At 36.9% G+C, this 13,916-nt stretch overlaps 1 protein-coding gene across 2 annotated transcripts; it reads right to left on the bottom strand.

Annotated features, from left to right (window-relative positions):
- Positions 1-337: 337 nt before the first annotated feature.
- On the bottom strand, positions 338-12,184 carry rundc3ab (RUN domain containing 3Ab). Of its 2 annotated transcripts, none has more exons than XM_056772115.1 (12): positions 11,849-12,184; positions 11,567-11,749; positions 7,497-7,612; positions 7,265-7,392; positions 6,836-6,921; positions 6,561-6,650; positions 6,314-6,394; positions 5,874-6,036; positions 2,374-2,531; positions 2,048-2,167; positions 1,851-1,951; positions 338-1,519 (listed from the first exon to the last, which is right to left on the bottom strand). In XM_056772115.1, exons 2-12 carry the CDS (start codon positions 11,671-11,673, stop codon positions 1,377-1,379), a joined length of 1,293 nt encoding a protein of 430 aa, XP_056628093.1. In that variant the 5' UTR covers positions 11,674-11,749; positions 11,849-12,184; the 3' UTR covers positions 338-1,376. The 2 variants fall into 2 exon arrangements, with proteins under 2 accessions (XP_056628093.1, XP_056628092.1); XM_056772114.1 differs by having other exon boundaries at positions 11,567-11,689.
- Positions 12,185-13,916: the final 1,732 nt, after the last annotated feature.

Genomic DNA, 13,916 nt, shown 5'->3' with positions numbered 1-13,916 from the left:
GAGGTAGCGTGGATGAGCCTTCCTAACAAGTTGCTTCGGACATGCTTGAAGGACTGCAAGGGAATAGCCTTGCTAAAGGGTGTAAAGTGTTGAATTTAGTGTCATTCTCTTTGGGGGCATAGTTTTGAATCCCAGCGTTTCAGTTGTGACTTTAATTAGAACTTTAAAGATTTCTGTGGTTGCTCTGTGACCACCTTACAAGTATAGGCCCTATGCTTAAGTAGCTTTTTTAAACGTAAGAACATACATTTAGAGGTTCCCTGTCTAATGTGACTGGGGTTCAAAAATGATGGACATGAAAAAAAACTAATAAAAAATTATGACTCTAACAAAAAAATAGGACAAAAGGGCAGTTTTATTGCGATTTTAGGTCACAAACAACATATATTCCAGTAGCTTTTAAATGAAATAATGTGCTACAAGTTAAATCTAAATCCTAATTAAAATCTAACACAACACACACACATTCCCAAACAAAAGCCCATTCAATTATTGACAATGGATATGTGTTTATGTAATAAAGATACAATAAAACTCAGTGGCGTTTCAGCTGCTGACATGACCATTATAGCAGTGATCAACAACAACCTTATGGAAGAAGTTATATATTCTGACCCATTAGATTATAACCTTTTAAACAGTGTCATAAAGATTATATAGTGTGGAGCTGTCAACACTAGCCAATGTCTTCATTTTAGCAATAGTATACTGCCATCATGTCCAGATTAATCCCATTCCTTAGGATAAGTAAAAAAATGAGAAATAAAGCAGCTTTTCTATTTGTTTAATGACAACTGTAACTGTACAGTAAACTGTTAAGGTCATAACATGTTACTGTTACCGGTTCTTGTATGTTTTTGGCAGAGAATAGGCATTTTTAAGGGATACACCACCCAAAAATGAAAATTCTGTCAGTCAATTGTTTTACTGTGTTAATGTCTTCATGATTCTGTATAAATGTGCATTCCCATAGGAGATTTTAAAGGGTAACATAACAAATGAAGCTTTGTTGGGCTTTGAGACATGAACATACAGTCATAATGTTAACTTAAGCAGACCTCAGGTCAGTCAGTGCATAGTCTACAGTGCCTTCACTGGTAGAATCATCGCAGACAGAACAGCACAGACATTCAAAGATAGATTTAAAAACCGTGACGATGCTGTAATGTTTATTTAGAAAGAGAGGGGATAATTCATAGTTAAGAGTGACCTGTGGGAAAGCATCAATGTTTAGACACAACGTTTTCCTGTATCTAGGAACAGAGCGGTACAAGATGCTACAATAAAATATTAAGATGGTGCACAGGCTAAAGTTATCTCTGAATGTCTTGGCCTACAAGCTCTCTGCTTGTGATATTGGTCTCATAGGGTCACCCCTAGCTGGGGGTTAGAGAAGGACTGGGCTCAGAGCTGATGTTCACCAGGCACTCTGTAGACCTCAGGCTGGGCAGAGACTTGCAGCTGGGTAAAGATGCCAGTGAACCGCACAGACCTAACATGGAGGGTGTGTAGTCTTTTTCTGAAAGGAAAATAAAATCAATAAATCAATCGAGTGCATGCACATATATAAAAAGATGTGTCTACAGTACAGGGAATTCTTTTTATATGGACTATATTTATGGGGCTCATTTCTTTTGGAGATGATTACCCACTGATCACTTGAGTATATTCTTTCATTGCATATCGCTCATATTCTCATGAAGAAAGTCAGATCTTGTACATGAGTGTATGATAACAAAATGTGTTTGAAAACTTTTAAGGTGAACTAACTCTATGTAGCTGTATTTTCCTGCATGGTTATGAACTTCATTTAAAGCTTGGTGACATAAATCTTTTTTTTAAATGTGTACCTGCCATACACCAGGCTTGTCCATTCCGTTTACCTTCTACCCCCTCAATCTGAGAATCTGAAGTGAGACTGATATGTGGCTCTGGACTGGGAAAACTGCCCCTAAATGCCACAAAAGAAAAACACAATATGGCATCTTAAGCAACACGTAGTTTGCAAAAATTCTTGGTATGTATTTATATAAATTGTATGCATCACCCTTGGTAGAGTTTCCTGTCCTCCTGGTTGTTGTAGTTTTGGAGTGATGGCCATTGGTTTACAAGAGGGATCGACAAATCCTTAGATAGTGGATGTGGTTCACCTGGAATCAAACTTGTCCTGTGATAGATTTAAAAGTACAAACTTTGTGAATCAATAATCCAACATGTGTGTGCATCACAGTTTCTCGAAATTTTCACAAAAAATGTTTTTTGGAAACATGAAACAGAGAAGAGTGATGCGATTGAAAAACTAAAACCGAGCAATACAAAACAAAGCCAGTGAAATGTTTCACTTCAATTCCGTGCAATGTATGTTTGTCTCACAGTTGTTCCTGCAGTTCCAGCACAATGTTCTCCAGCTCTCTCTTCTCTTTCTGGCTCTGTAGCTGAAGTTCATCTAGTCCGGCTGTTAATCTTTTATTCTCTGTCTCCATGTTCTTGAGCTGAGACTCCCGCAGCCTCACCAACTCCTCAAGATACCCCTTGAACACGGAACCAATACATTTTACCCCACACATGAAACATTCATTTAATTGCCCATCTTATGTTGTCATAAGTATGTGTAGAAAGTTTGAGGAATATTTAACAAAAAGTAGTGATGGTGTGATTTTTACTAGCATAATGGGCTGCTCACATTATAACGGCAACTATAAAAAAGAACGTTTTAAAAATCGTTCTTAAATCAGGAGAATAGCGGTGTTCACACCAAAACTTAAACGATAAAGATACAGAGAATGATATCTTTGGGATCACTTTCATATCTATTTACTTATACTTTTTCCAGCTGATGAACGATAAAACATACCGTCAGACAGTTTCTGGCGGATAACATTTGACTATTGGTGATCGCAGCGCAGATTTTATTTCTGATTTTAAGACGGATTGTTTACAGATGGATATTATATATGTATTATATAATATTAAATCAGCCATACGTCTTTGTCGTGCTCTGTTGCTAGAGTGTGGTGTGAATTCGCAGGGAGAAGCAAGGCCCCATGGACGTTGCCTTGGTTGGAGTATTTGCAAGCCTCAGCAGCGATGGCTTCGACCCATCATCCCTACATCCACTACCACGACTCAGCGGCTTAAGAGTTTCCAACTATTTTTTTCCGTGCAACCGATTCGGGGAAGTATGTGCCCCGTGCCCTCTTAGATCTTAGTGCTGCTTTTGATTTGGTTGATCATGACGTTCTATTATCTGGTCTGGAGCTGTGTGTGGGCTTTCGTGGCACAGCTTTATAATGGTTTCGATTTTATCTCTCTAATAGGTAGTTTAATGTTAGCTTAGGACATCGGATCTCTTCTAACATTTCTCTTGGCAGTGGTGTTCCTCAAGGATCAATTCTCGGCCCGGTGCTGTTTTCTTTGTATATGCTTCCTATTGCCTCTATCTTTGACAAATATGGAGTATCCTTTTTACTGATATGCCGATGACACACAAATATACCTCCCATTTCTGCATTATGATAAAAAATGTCTTACAACCATTGTTGGCGTGCTTAGATGAGGTAAAGCTATGGTTGACAGGTAATTTTTTTAATCTTGATGAAAATAAAACTGAGATTGTCCTTTTTGGTCCAAAATTGATCCTAACTTCAATTTTGACTCCCTTTCTCCATACCAAACCCAATGTGCCAGAAACATGGGCTTTTTACTAGACAAAAACAGATTAATGCTGTTGTTAAATCTAGTTTTTATCATATTCGACTTCTTGTCAAAGTTAAGCCCTTTTTATCTAAGAACAAATTGAAATGGCCATTCATGCATTTATGTCATCTCGCCGGGATTATTGCAACTCACTTTATGTTGGTGTCTCTCAATCCTCTATCTCATGTCTTCAGATGGTACAGAATGCTGCTGCCCAACGTCTTACAGGGAAGCCCATGCACGATCATGTCACACCCATCTTACGCTCACTGCACTGGCTTCCTATCAAATACAGGATTGATTTTAAAATCTTGTTTGTGTATAAAGCTCTTAAAGGTGTGATGAACCTTGATTATTGTTTTATACTGTTGTTTGAGGTCTACTTATGATGTCCGTGTGGTTTTTAAATAAAAAAACATCAAAATCAATAAGTAATGGGCTATTATCTACCCGGGTTTTGAGGCCCGTTTCACAAACGATCAGTTTGAATGGGCGTTATGCCATGAAGACTTGGAAGTAAACGGCCACTGTTATGATTTGATAGCAGTTAGCGTAGTAAACTTAGTTTGAGCTTTCTGTGAATTTGGTAAGAGACATAACGTTAGGTTACACATTCGCCCTATTTGCACAGAATTAGTATCATCTGGAGACCTCATATGATTTATAAATTACCTCCCGACATCTGTATTTCATGTGGCGCATTCGCACGGGATAAATGAAGATGTGATTTTACTCAAATTTACTGAATTATTTCCCGGATATGATGGCAAGGCTTTGCTTATAGTTTGTATAGCCTATAGTTGTATGGTGTTTAATGATATATGACCGTACCTGTCAGCATTTGAGACCCGTGATTGCGATCCGTACAGAAGATCACCACAATCGCGAAACTCAAAACTAACAAGAGTTTCCATGATAAATAAACAAACGGGAGTCTTCCGGTAACTTACAAAACAGCCTACATTATTTGCAAACGGTGGATAAAACCTTGAAAAATGATATATGAGCCCGTAAAATCCCAGAGATGCAGATTCGCACTGGCCTAATATTATCACAGCACCTCGATGTTCGTCAAAATATGGTAGGTCATTTGTGGGGGAATTTATACTTAACAAATTACAGACATGGCTGATTTGCACGGGATTAAGATCACAAACAACCTCTGCAAGTATTACAAATGACTAGAGGTCCCCAGGTAAAACTAATCCTGTGCGAATAGTGCTCAGGGCACATCAAGCAATCTCTAACAAAGCAATAGTGACTCAGATCAAGAAATAAAAATCAAGGTGATCGTTTCTTTGCCACTATTGGACCCGAAACTCTGGAATAGCCTTCAATTGCATGTTATTAGTGCGCCGTCTAACTCCATTTTTAAAACCAGACTCAATACACACTTATTTTCTCTTGCTTTTAATGTTCATAATTTTTTTTTTTTTTTTATGTTGTTGCTAAATGCACTGTAATACTCTTGCTTTAGTCATTTTACCTGCTTGTAAAGCACTTTGCTCCGCCTCGGTGGTTTTTAAACGTGCTATATAAATAAACATTGATTGATTGATATGTAACGCTTATGTGTCTAAGCAAGCTGGCAAGATATATGCTTTAAATCCCAGACTTGAGCACACCTTTGGCCCTCAGAGAGAGCATCCAGCCTTTGCTGTCATATTTTGGATCAACGAAAGCATCAGCAGCAGGTCATCTACATTCATTTTTAGTGACTGGTAACACTGTATCACGCAGGCTTAAAATAAACATAACGATATTGTAATCATCCACTGATGTGAATGTAAATATAGTTATAGTAACAGTAATTGTTATAGTAATCGTTATAATGTGAACAGCCCTTTACAGTTACTCGTGAATCCCCTTTATAGCTATTTCTATAGCTATAATAAAGCTATAAATATAATATAGCTATATAATATAATATAATATGTGAAATCAGAAATTTCATTTAACCAGTATGCAAAATAATAGTGATGTTTTCAGCAAAGTCATAAACTATATATTTATTTAAAGTTTGCAATGTAGCCAATTACTTACATTCTAAACTGTAGCTTAACTAACAATGTTCTTACATTGTACTAAGAACGTACTTTAAATTACAATTGGTTTGTAAGAGCTTTACAAATTAAAGTATCAAAATAGTTTTAACATCGGTGTCTATAAAAGGCTACCTTTTGTGCATTCACGATCTTGAACCTCTGCTCCATCCTGCGGCACTTGTTTCTCCAGCTCTCCTCATCGGTGACCAGAGGGATGTACGGATGCTCAATGCTGTCGTCACTGTTACTGCTGTCCACACTCTGACAATCCTCATCATCACTGAGATAATCATAACTGAAGCACACATAACGCACCACAATATCAGAATTAGTGACCGACTGATCAATCAGCCAGAATGGTCACAAAAAACTGTGCATGCTTGTGTGCTATTGAGCCATGATGCTAAACTGCCGGTAAAGTACAACAAATACTGAAAATGTTTTGAATTTTAAGTACATCCGTTTCAGAAACAGAGAATATTGATGTTCTCTCAAAACATCTTCATACTGTACTGTATGAACAGTAATATGATGTCATTTGTGAAAGTAGGTTATAGAACATATTTTTTTACCTTTGTGTGAATTTCAGATAAGGAGTGTAGTCAATAACAGCTTCAGACTTCCCATCCAGGGCTTCCCCTTTCAAACAAAAACTGACAACGAATACACAAATAAGAATATATACTATATTCCAACATAAATTTGAGAAAGTTGAGAAAAATAAATTCACCCCTCATTTGTCCACACTATTTGTCCATCTAGTCAATAAGTCTCTTAATAAAGATAGCTGATGATCCTTTCAGTTATCTGTCCTATTACCTGAAGTCAATGGCTCCCAGTCCAATGAGCATCCCAGTCAATACAGTGGCCTCCTCTCGCAGCATGATGGCACCTTCATCATAGAACCTCCTTCAGACAAGCACACACATCTATTTATAGATCTGCCCTTTTGTCTGAAAATGGTCCATTTAAAATGGAAATGGCATGGTATTGACAGACTCATGGGGAGGACTTTATAAATGGAAAAGCATTTTGGTGGTGAGATCTTATTTATTGAGCTGTTTAATATTGAGTTGTATTTCTTCTCATCTGACCTGGTGGTGCGGCTGTCTCGTAAAGCTGTGGCAATGTATTCAGATAGACGTTTCTCCATAAGTGCAACCCGTACCCATGCTCTGCCCTACAGACATGAAGAAATGAATCCAATCAAATATACACTGACCAAAATTCTAAACGTAAAACTTTTGTTTTTGCCCCCATTTTTCTTGAGATCTAAGAATTTTTCTTTGTACACAAAAGGCCAATTTCTCTCAATATTATTCACAAATCTGACTAAATCTGTTTTAGTGAGCACTTCTCCTTTGTCAAGATAATCTTCCCAGAAAAGATTTTGGAAATAGAAAAAGTCTTAGATCTTTGAGTCCAGCTCTTGAAAAATGGGGGCAAAAACAAAAGTTTTGCGTTTATAATTCCGGTAATCTCATGTAAAAAAATTCCTATAATATGAGGATTTATATTCTCACTTTTGCCCGTGAAGAGTTGATGTTCTCCATGTTCTCAATGCTGCTTATGCAGTTGTTGGGCACTTTACTGCAGGCAGGACGAATAAAGTCCCAGAAACTGCGCTGGCCATCAAACCAGCTGCCAGAACCTGCCAAGATGCAGATGTGTTGCTTTATTTCCATTAATCTCCTTAAGTATGTCCTAAACATTCTTGACATGGCCATAAAGAACATTTTAATGTGCTTCCTTTACCTTTAAAGCGATGACTGAGGATGTGCTCCAGAATGGCAGCAAAGTTAATGAACTCTTCAGACGAGTCATCGATGGGTTCTGCTGTGTATTTCTCCAGCAGTGTCTTCACAGAAAACCTGCCACGCAAGCACATTTCACAATGGGTTTCACAAAATAATCTAATGGCATTCTCTTTAATTGTTTTAAATTTCAGTACATGTACTGTAAAGCCACCATATCTATAAAATAATACACAGTCAAACCAAAAATTTGTTGGACACCAGATATAATTTTTGATATTCTTCACTAGTTGGATAGCAAAATCATATGGTCTTACTTGCTGTTAGTGCTCTAGTTACGCAAATGAGACGTCATGGTGTATTTAACACCTGTTAGGCGTCAGACTCGTGTAAAGTGGTCTGCTTTGAGAAGATTTGAGTTGGAATGGCTGCACATCAAAATTAATTGTTTATTACCTTTATCACTTCATTTCTGCATGAATGTCTGGATTTATTAATTTCTTTATTCATGCACTTTATCTATACACTTTATTAAGTCATTTCTCATCGTCCGTAGAAAATTATGCTATGATGTAATAGACGTACAGTGGCTGATGTTATTGATGTAAGGATGGATGAGATATATTTTGATATATCTAATTCACTGTAAAGACAAATGGTAAAGTTTTAATAAAAATGCACAGGGAAATGACAAAATTCCACTCGGATCCTAATTGCGCTACTGATTTATTGATTTATTGCGCTAGGGATAAATCAAAGTTTATCTCTATGAATTAATGCAGCCTCTTCATGAATCCTCGATAAAAGCACATATGACATAAACAGTTGATATGGTCTCTGTGTGATCTAAATGTGTGCCATTAATTATTGTATTAATGAATGAATGAATGAATGAATGAATGAATGAATAACACCACTTGCACTTTAAAAATGGGAGATGATGGAAAGAAACTCTGGGTTTAACAAAGAAAACCTGCTCCTGACCTGGTTAGGTTACTATGGTTACAGACTCTGAGTTAAAGTTACCTCTCCTTTTTAAACGGGCTGGGGTTACCCCACTTTCTTGGGTTTGACATACCTCACATTTTGAAACGGAAAACCCAGAGTTTCCCTCATTTCAGGGTTAAAATACTCAAGAGTTTTCCCAAACCCTCCCCTGGTTAAAATAAGCAGAGGTGCAACAGATAACAAGACACAGGTGAATGCAATACTGACTAATGAGTCCAAAGGCTTATGGGAATTGTAGTGCACAGAAAGACCGGGTGATGTGGAGAATGCCCTTCTGTGGCTTTGAGAGCTGGTGACTTTGACAGGCATACAGTGCCCTCCACTATTATTGGCACACTTAGTAAACATGAGAAAAGAAGGCTGTAAAAATAAATATGACTTGCTTCTCGTTTTGATCATTTATTAAAAAAATCTACAAAATTCCAACATTTGATTCAAGTAAAACAATTTGAAGTGGGGGGAATATTACATTGTGAATTTTCTTTTTAGCTTATACACCCTGGCCACACAATTATTGGCACCCCTAGAAATTCCTTTGAGTAAAATATCTCCCAAGTTTATTCCTAATAATAGAACAATTTTCTGAGCACACCAAGGTGACAAGGAACATGATGCTGTCCAGTCATGACTTTAAAAGGAAATGGTTGAAAGAATAAAAATCCCCATTTCCAACATCAGGGGAAAAATTAAGAAGTTTTAATGGACTGGAGATGTTGCAAATCTGCCTGAAAGAGAATGTCTATATTGTATTGATGCACAGCAAAGAGAATATTTTGAGTGGAAAAAGACTTTTCAAAGATAACTGAAGGAGAATTGCAGAAATTAATAGAATTTTAGTGTCAGTAAAAATTAAATAGAAATAAAGGAAAACGGCACCTCCATCACCACAAGCTGGGACAATGTTCTAGAAACAAATCTTCTGCTCTCAGGCAAAATAAAACTTCACCGAATTAATCTGCCATACTTTTTTTTGGCAGCAATAACACAAGATAGGTTTGGGGCACACAGGGAAAAGAGTGCCCCATCTCCACAGTTAAATGTACAACCAGATCTTCATTTTTGTCGACCTACTTTTATACCAGAGGTTCTGGACATCTTGATCAGATACATGGCATCATGTCAAATACCAACAGATATAAAAATAAAAACCTGACTAGCTCTGTTAGAAATATTATAATGGGAAGTGGTAAGAATTTCCATCAGCAAATTGGTTCAAAACAAAAATCAACAAAAAAGGGTAACTGAACTCAAAATCTAAATCCTGTCATAGCCATCCCAGTTTCCTGATCTGAATTGCAGAGTGAATTAAATACAAGGGTGCCAAGCATTGTGGCAAACATGTATGGAAGAAAAAATTCCCTTTCAAATAGCTTTCCTTTAATTTTGTAGGTTTTTAAAATAAAAGATCAAAACGAGAAACAATGCAGATTTAATTTAACCGCCTTCTTTACTCATATTTACCAAGGGTGCCAACAATAGTGAGGGCACTGTAATCCCCAAAAGTCTTCATACAGTGGACTACCAGTAAAATGTATAATAATTTCGGCACCCCAATTATTTAGACACTTTGACCTGACCTGAACAAGATTAAGCATTGCTTGCAATTGGTTAACCTATTATTATTATCCAATTGTACTTTTTTTGTGTAAAATCAATTGTGTAAATTTTACAACAGGCAGCTATTCAACCTAATCCATTACATACCGTTCTATCAAAGTTATCAGACATTATCAAGATGAATTTGTTCTGACACATCAACTCTGAGCTCTTGTCATACGTAATCACCATTTTCTAAACTATAGCAAATAAACTGTAATAATGGGCTGAACATCTTTTTGGTCTGACTGTATGTAGTTATTTTTATACATTTTTATACAAATTGACCAATAGTAAAAAATCTTGAAATCGTACATTTCTTTAATGTAGCCAGCCAGCTCTGCAGTGACTGGGCAGTATTGCAGACTGTATGTAGAAAGCTGAAATGTGACTGGTAGCTTTGTCAGTCAGAGGGCCTCTTGGTTGGTCCTTTACTAAGGAAAGCTGCCATGGAGCCCTTCTGTCATCAGTCTAAAGGTCTGGCTGCGTGAGATTTGACACTATGACCGGCTGACTTTTCATTACTTCTTACATATCAATGAGAACTGACTGTGAATTTTTTGTCACAGTCAAAAGTCCAGCTACACAAGACCACGAATAATGTCACCGCTTTTAGCCCTGGGTTATGAAGCCTCGTTCCAGAGCACGATAAGCACTAAATTTCAGTTCCAAAGGACAAACCAATGTAAAGTATGAACAGTGTTAAACATGGAACACGACAACCATGATGGTTAAAATCAAAATACACAAACCACATTGATTTGTGACCAATTCTTTTAATGCTTCAGATGAAGCAATGGGTTCCATCAATGCCCAAGAAAGCAGTGACTTCACCATCAATTGTTCATTCAACAACAGGCTCTTTCAGCAGGCCAAGCCAACACATCCCTCCACAACAACACAATAGACGGCCTGGCTAACAGCCTTCAATGGAGCTGATTTTCGTCATAATTTAGATAATTTAACCTGAAAATCTCCTATAATAATCGCAAACAGATTCCCAGAGGTACCAGCCACCTCTGCTGCCCTTGCTGGAGGAAGGTTGTCGTCATAGAAACGACATCATCCGGGAACAGAAATAAATCACACGGTGTATTTTCCTGTTATAAATGTGTCTTCTCGTTATAACATTTATCAAATTAAATGAGAATAAGTACTTACACTCGTAATTTGACGTCGATTGAACTTTGTCATTGAACGCTTTGTGTGTACACTCGGATAGGTGTATCTGACACAGTGACACATCATCAACTTAAATCTTCATAAAACAAAATCTTAACTTAATTTATATTTAGAACCTATACTGTTTTTTTCACCAGGGACCTCTATTACCTCATTCACATTTTACCTCTTCGATAGGACAAATAAAAAAACAGGAAATACATGGACTCATAAAGAATATAACTCGTTATTTATCTAAAATAAAGATAATATAGCTACAGTGCAAATACGACAGGCTTCACTCACCTGCAAACCGTGATTAGGTTTTTTCTTTCCACGGCGACGCTCCTGGACAAGCCTTTCTTGGACTGTGCACCCATAGCCATAGCGGACTGCATGAAACTCTGCTCCATCCCACAGGACCCCTCCCTTTACGCCATAAATGTACACACAACCGCATTCAGAGATGATGCATCAAAAACATGCGACCTGAAAATGTCATTCTGCACTTATTTAGGAGCTTTCACTTTCGATCGCTGTTTAAGAGATACGATGGCGAGCTCGTCTGCACCCCTCCTCTATACTGACCTCATCATGATCTCAGCATTCACCAGATCCGCAAAATCATTTTAAATCGTAATTTATCGGTTGTAGGACGACGGCAGACTCGAAGCTAAATTCTTACGATTTGTCAGCAGAAAACGTTATTCCAAGACGGTCATGATGTAATGCTGAACGGAGGTTTATCAAGGACGCACAGACGTCTACGCCGCTGCTGTTCGGTTAGCGAAATTGGCCACTTGAGGGAGCATTCGTTTTATAAATATAAGCAGTAGCTGGATGGACAAAGTAATTGATTTATTTAAAATCCTAACTTTAAATATTGACTTTGGGTTCTGATTAATTTTGCGCGTGTTTTATTCGTTTATTGCTGTTCTTTTGTATTAAATCCATAAATTATTATTAAGAACGTCGAAGAAGAGCATGGTCATGTGACACGTGTTACTTTAATAAGCGATTGTCATCACGGACCAATCGCCGTCGCATTAAATAACAGTTTTTAAAGATGTATGTGATGGCATTAATCTGCTATTAATCTAAATAATTAGCATTATTAGTTTCAGGAACACACATAACATGTCTTAACAAGAAAATGTATTGTGATTATTAGTTATTATTAGACCATTTAGCTATTTGGACTTGGACGGCGTTTACTGCGCGGGCGTTTCCGGAAAGCGTCCTGAACGCTTTTATGAAATGGCAGATGTTTGTGCACTTTTTATGGGGTTGTTGCTTAACATAAACTTTATAAATAACATGGCGTTAAACACATACTCGGGCCTTGAAATGATGGGCGAAGCCAAAGGCCAATGTTTCCTATTGTTTTCAATACAATTTTATTTTACACAACATACATAAAAAACTATAAGCTATGTAAAAGAATGTAATGTGCGTTGTCTCGACAGCACAACGGACTTCCTGCAGCTAACATAGGAATTTAATCCCCAACAAAATGCATTATATCTCCTAAAATCACTAATCATTTAATATGTATATCCTTGTCTACAATGGGACCTTCATGCTACAGTCAGCCTTGTTTGGGTTGTAATGTGTGACATAAGGATCCAAATTACCAGCTGGGACAAATCTTGCACACTTCATGTACATTTTCTAAGTGTTACTCAAATAATCATGGCACATCAAGCATTTGTGGATTTTTACAGAATGCACGTATACATTACAGCTTTTTTGTCGTATTGTAAATTGCAATTGTCAATTAAAGTATTAACTGGGCTGTATTGCCAAAATCTTATCAGGCCACGGCTAAATTTAAGTTTGTGTGTGTTTTTACATTAGTGTTAGGCAGACTGAGAGTGTGTATTTATTGGTCTGGGTTTGCACTTGAAACACTGCTGTGAAATTCCTAACTGCAATGAGAGGGAATCTGGGCAGAGTGTTAAAAGAAAAGAAAAAAGAGATTTCATCAGCTGGTTGGATATCGGGCAGATAGTCAAAGACAAAGGAGACATTTATCACGCTCAACCAGTTGTTTCTATTTTTATAACATGGTGTATATTAAGCAGTGTATAAAATATTATGTCACATTTTAGGCAAATCTATGCCACTGTAAATTACAGACTAACATTTTAGATAAAGCATCTCTCTTAAATCTCAGTCCATCAATTGCGTTTCATGGTTGGGATGTCTTTGCGAATTGTTCACGATGTCCATCACTGTACAGAATAGGTTTGAAAAGTAAATCCAGATTTAAGTCAATACTTATAAAAAGCACAAAATGAACTGGCATCATCGCAGTTTTAAAAGGGCAATTTCTTTTCAAATGTGAAAATTGCATATTAATAATCAGATAGTATGTGAACCAGCAAATACAGACAATTCCAAAGGATTTACATAATACATTCAAAAGCTTGGTTGAAATGAAATAGTTAAGACAACAGTAAAGAATGGTTAACACATACATTTTTTTATTATGATATATTTCATAAAAACAATGTAATAAACATATGACATTTATTCATAGAAAACGAAAGGAGATGTTTTAAAGAACCTTTACACAACAGTTTAAATACAATAACAGTTCATAATAATAACAACTAAGAACCAATACACCATAAATATCAACTGGAAACAGAAA

Source organism: Triplophysa dalaica, chromosome 17, assembly GCF_015846415.1.
Source record: "Triplophysa dalaica isolate WHDGS20190420 chromosome 17, ASM1584641v1, whole genome shotgun sequence".
In the NCBI taxonomy this organism is placed as follows: domain Eukaryota; kingdom Metazoa; phylum Chordata; class Actinopteri; order Cypriniformes; family Nemacheilidae; genus Triplophysa; species Triplophysa dalaica.
The sequence above is the reverse complement of the archived record's forward strand: the minus strand, read 5'-3'. Positions and strand labels throughout refer to the sequence as shown.